Source organism: Haplochromis burtoni, unplaced genomic scaffold (assembly GCF_018398535.1).
Source record: "Haplochromis burtoni strain Fernald_Lab_line unplaced genomic scaffold, NCSU_Asbu1 Contig_24, whole genome shotgun sequence".
In the NCBI taxonomy this organism is placed as follows: domain Eukaryota; kingdom Metazoa; phylum Chordata; class Actinopteri; order Cichliformes; family Cichlidae; genus Haplochromis; species Haplochromis burtoni.
Window position 1 is genome coordinate 2,907,637 of NW_024582385.1, and position 5,839 is coordinate 2,913,475.

The 5,839-nt window shown below is 36.8% G+C and overlaps 1 protein-coding gene across 2 annotated transcripts in view; it reads right to left on the reverse strand.

Moving 5' to 3' along the window:
• Window positions 1–4,957, reverse strand: part of cltca (clathrin, heavy chain a (Hc)) — a 34,534-nt gene extending 29,577 nt beyond the window's left edge. For both annotated transcript variants that reach the window (XM_005926814.3, XM_014335022.2), the window contains exon 1: window positions 4,629–4,957. In XM_005926814.3, the coding sequence (XP_005926876.1) occupies window positions 4,629–4,670 (42 nt within the window). In that variant the 5' untranslated portion in view covers window positions 4,671–4,957. The remainder of the gene's footprint in view (window positions 1–4,628) is intronic.
• Window positions 4,958–5,839: the final 882 nt, after the last annotated feature.

A 5,839-nucleotide genomic window follows, 5' to 3' on the forward strand; every position in this document is an offset into this window, starting at 1 on the left:
GTATAATCGCAGCCTTTGCGGTTAGAAAATTGCACTTGATCATGTCGCGATATTATCGCAAATGCGATATATCGTTCAGCCCTAGTTTTCAGGGAACTAAATCCTTTCGCAGACTACAAACACCTAATTTAAAGCTAACCACAACACTTATTTGAAAGATCACCACTAATAATCACATCCTCTTCTTTCTTGCACCCTGCGTAAATTTGTATATTTAACTCAAGGTCTTCCTATGTAGGGCAAAATTTATCTAAATGACTATTTTTTGTGAATATCAAACTCTTTCAAAGGAAAAGAAGCTAGTACAACTCTAAAAGACAGCCAAGTCCAGTAATATAATGACACTCTGAGCTATAATTAGTATTCTAATTAGACTAGTACAAGTAAGAGAAACTTTTTGAAATTTTCACTATATTGTGGGCCTGCTGTCATGCATTTGTTACTAAAAGCCCAATTACGGAAATGTATACATTTTCTGTCATAGTGTATTTTAATGCAGTGTTTTCAGTATATACCAAAAGACAATAGAAAAAGCTCGAGTACAATTCAAAATCTTAACCAAGGGAGATAAATGAAGACATCTTTTGCAAATGTAACAAATTACTGTGTACATCAAGACAAAAAAATCTGTGTACACCAAAAGTAGATAAGAGTAACATGCAATTATGGACTTATGGATGTGAAATATTGTATTTACTCAACACACAATCTATGGTTTTCCCTACATATCATCAGATTATCTTTGGGCACTGGATAGGAAGCCTGCCTTGTCAAACCCTGCTTACTAAATGCAAAATGGAAGTCTTCATCAACAGAGAATGATACCATGTTGCCATTACGCAAACTGGAGCCATTTTTGAAGATTACAGATTACACTCCCATGCTTACTTTGAGACTGGTTTCTGTCAGAACAATCACACCACTAAAACCTAAATGACAATTATCTCTTTTTCTGAATGGCAAACTGAAGGTTATACCACGTGAGGGAAAGATGTGACACTTTCACTTATGCTATCATGTCTGTTTGACTGGAGTCAACACTACACTATATAAATGGATGATATATAAAAATGCAAGATGTGCAAGTAGACCGGATGACACACAGATGGATAGTGTGAGGGAGACCAAGGGAGGGAGGAAACTGCAAAGACTGAGACTACCAAGTTTAACATGTATTGCTAGCTCAGTGCCTCAGCTCTCCAATTCAGATCCAGTAAAATCGACATGATTAATGCAACAATCCTATTTCGACATGTTTTACATCTATAAAAGTTCAGATTCAAAAGTATAGAACCAAATTTATGTGGTTTCAAGTATAATTTTTAGTTACCGATTAATCTAAAGCTTTTATTCAAGCTTTGTGCTGACTAATTGATTAACCAGCATACCTTTAAATATCCATTTAAGCACAACATCAGCAAACATCCAGTTTGTTCGTGACATTTATGTCAGTTTGGTCAGAATATGAATAATGAGCAAAATAATTAAGCTATCACCCAACACTGGTGACACCCAGCAGCCTTGAAGGGTGATCCACAATCACTTTTAGGCTTTAAAAAAAAAAAAAAACCTTGAACATGGCATTGAAAACAATATCCCTGCATACATCATGATGCAAAACGGTGTGAGTGATTGAAATTGGGTTTGACTTTGACTTAACACTAAAGCAAATCTTAAAGTCTTTCCGTATTTGAACTCGCTTGGTTGAGAATTCACGGGTGAAAAACAAAAGCATAAACCATGACCTGACATCAGGACGGTCTCACCATGGACATTTGAGTCTAAAGTATAAGTAAAGTAGTAGAGCTAGATGTGAAGGAGTTATAATGGTCCATAACTGAGATATGCATATTTGCACAAAGAATGTTTTATGGTACATCCAATTTTTCAGCCTAAGACATTAAACAAACAAAAAAAGAGATACCTGAGGTAATTTCAAGTCTGTCTAACAGGCTCTGAATCCATTGTTAATCACAGCTAAGCACACAGTGGTGTAGACTCAAACAGTGCCTATACGGTGATTTACTACTAACTAGTACCTAAAAGGAATGCAACAATATAAGCTGAACACTGGTAGGCAGCTTTGTGGACTTAGATTAGCCTATTGGAAAATGAGATGTGATGATGATTCATGTGTTATGTAACGATAGAGAAGCTGAATTTTTTTTTTTTTAACATTCTTGTATTCATGGCACAATTTATATTTTATTTATCCATAAAATAAAAGTATAAATGGTTTTGGCACTGGCTAGTGATCACAATAGTACTAATTATAAAATATCACCATTGGGCCACAATCTTATATTGGATGGATTCCTGCCAAATATCTTAAGAAATAAAACACGGCTAGCAGCACTATGTAAATATTTCTGCTCCACATGAACAAAGCAAAAAGAACATCAACCATAAGGTCAAACGACAGATTTGCATCCAGGCACTGACAGTTACTCATTTGATCAAACGAGTTCAGCTTCATCTGGTTTTTCAGTAATTGGACTAAGAAAGATATAAGATGTTTCTCACAGATAATCCAAACTTAAACACACTCATAATAGTGGTAACCATTAGCTGGTATAATTAGAAAATTAAGATTACTTCATGAGTATAATTAAACGGACAGCTAAAGAGTTTGACCAAGTCAAAAGTAAAAGAAATTCTTGCAGTGATTCTAACATGCATTTGTTCAGAAACTCCATATGCATCATGAATGAAACAGCATATGCAGGTCATGCATTAGTGATATGTGCTGAAGATCCCTTTGTGTTTGTCACATAACATAACCTGGTGAGTCTGAGAATTACAGTACAGTACATTAATTAAAAGCTATGGTGTCAGTTTTTAAAGATGGACCGAAGAACAAGCACAAAAAATACATTCACCTTGCAGCTGACTGTGAAATTTGTGAGTTCAATGAATTAAATGTTCAACACATTTGAAAGAGAAAGATGCTAGTTACTAAATACTAGTTAATTCACAATGCAATTTGCCAATTTTGTATTGCTCTGTTTGCTTCTACAACCAAAAGGACTTAATAAGCAAGTCAAAAATCATTCAATAATAATTTCATTGTAACTCTAGGCACAAAAGGTCTTTGCATAGCTTTGTGAAGCTCAGCCTCCATACAACCCCATGTGATAGGCCTACATATTAACTCATCAATGTCTGTGACATGAATTAACTTCTTTATGAATTAAGAATGTAGTAACAGGGAATGCTGCGCTGTACTGAAAATGTTAATCATCTTTGGTTTGACAGATTTATCAGACACAAATTACAGTCTGACCAAACCATAGCATTTACCTGCTATGAACAAGAACAGCAGTACCATACTACTACACTGCTAATCTCTTAAGACATGCAATTAGGATCAGAGTCTGAACAGCAAGAAAAAGTAACATCAGGAACCTGGTGTTCAAATATCCACTCAGCTAACCTGTGACTGAGCCAATGAACATAACGTCTGACCCCCTTTTTACAACTCAGTTCTACTGATCAAAGCTTAAAATGTCTTTCTTGACACCAAATTATTAGTCTCATGTGACACCCAAAGCCTTTAGTCATTGGATAACAGAGATAATTGTTTAATAAAGACTAAATACAGACTTGGGTGGATCAGAGTTCCCATTTGAAGCTTGATTTAGACACGAAAAGTCTGTTTTATTCATTACATCTTGAAAGTCAGGAGCACTTTAGACTGACCCATAGGCTTCCTGTTTCCTCCACCTGACCTGAAAGCAGTTTTATTGGCATTATAGTAAAGGTGTGGCCATTTAAAGCATGAAGTACGTACAATCCAGGTAATACGTGGGGGTGCACAAAAAGGAAGAACTTACTAATAGCATAAAAATCTTTAATAGCAGCTCCGTTGCGATCAAGGTGTGCCTCGGAGATAAAAAGAAAGAGTACTGAATAGAAAAGGAGGCTCCGTGAATTCTTGAGTCACAGTTAACTTTGGCAAAGTCATTCAGCACGGGCGCTGGATTGCTATCTAACATACCACATGATCATTTGTACAACCAGCCAACGTGATATCCCCTTAAGGTCAAATAATCACTTTCAAATTAACACGACGGTACATATAATCAGGGCGCAGAAAAATAAGGCGGGTGTAGAAGTTTTAATATTTTTTTGCGCCGTATGGTGATTTGAAGAAATCGATTGAGCAGTGTCGCAACAGGCGACAATAAGGATAACTATTTCATTTCTGAATCAGACGATTACAAGGCACTGATAGTGACGATTAATACCAACGACAGCAATAGCCACTCCGAGAAAATGAACACTTTTGCTGTGAATGGGGCAAATACTTATGAGAAATGGTAAACACATATTTCCGTTCATCACTACGACCTATTAGCATTATTTATATGCTGTATTTCTGTATTTCAGACTTAAAGAAGCGAACGAGGGTGGGTAAGCAAAGTGTTAGCAAGAATGCTTGATGCTACTAGCCAAGACAAACGTCATCCACCCTGTCAAGCTAGTTAGCGTAGCACCAAACGCTAACTTAGCTTGCTAGCAATCTCAAACTTGTGTTGAGAGTCTCTGAAGCGACAGCCAGTCTGGCAGTTATTGCGACCGAAAGATGAACTTGATCAAACAATTTAACCATTCATTGATTCACATACCTGCAGGTGCTCCTGAAAGCGAATAGGCAGGATCTGAGCCATGGCGGTTCCTCTCTCACTCTCCTCCGGTCTCGTCTAATGCTAACAAACTACGGCTGCTTCTCTCAGATCCTAGCCGGACAGCCAGGAAGTCTCTAGTCTAAAGTCCAATTGTAAGCGAATTCTACGCCTTATTTAAAACGCGCTGTCGGTGTGACTGTACTTTATTTGTTTTTTATTCCTTCCCTTAACTGTTTACTTGCGGTCTTCCCCGGCTAACGACTGTCACTACACCGACTCCCTGGACCTGCAATGGCGGTGGAGGTTGGTCAGCAGAGAAAACATCCCGGAAATGGAAGTGCACTCAATAAGGCGGATGGATACGTATTTCGACTTTTAAAAAGTGAACTGTGCTTAGTATGTTGCCGTTTGTTTGAAACATTTATAAAATTTTAATTGTTCTTTAAAATATCAAAATAAGACAATGAACTTCAGCATAAAAATATATGAGAACAAACGTAAAAGTGGGACTACTTCTTTCTGTTCGCCCTTTGATTTTTGCCACATCATTCGTCTTTCTAAATTAACGTCATTCCTACGCGGTAGCTGTGCACTTGTTCCTCTCAGCCAATCCGATCACTCGGTACTCAAACGAGTAATTCAACTTTATTCTAATTACGGGACAGCGCTAAATTACTTTAAATTACGATTCAAATGCGCAGAGGAGATTCTTCCCTTATCATAATATATATTTTCTTGATCCTTAACAAGAACTTACTGGTCAGTACGCAGTGTACACAGCATGGTTCACATTAAAGGACCAAGTTTTCACTACAGTGCCTATTGATACAGGCCATTGTGTTTGTGTTGTTTAATTTCAGCCTTGGGGTTTGGGGGGACTTGTTCTGGTGAATTTTTGAAATCGCCCCTGCATTAATTTATCAAGAAAATGTCTTTAATTGTAAAAGTATACTTAACACGTCAACACATTCCTCAGTAGTTTTACAGCTTTTTATTTATTTATTTATGTATTTATTTATTAACTTTGTGTGTCCCACATATTTGTAAGGCTGTGTCCCCTTGTGTTCTCCCTGAAATCTATACCTATGAATTCACATGACGACTAGAATCTATTTTCTATACTTTGGCAGTCAAAGGAATTATAATGTGTGAAATATTATGGTTAGAAAGTCTAATAGCAGAAATTTTCTGTTTTGTTCAGATGCATGCAA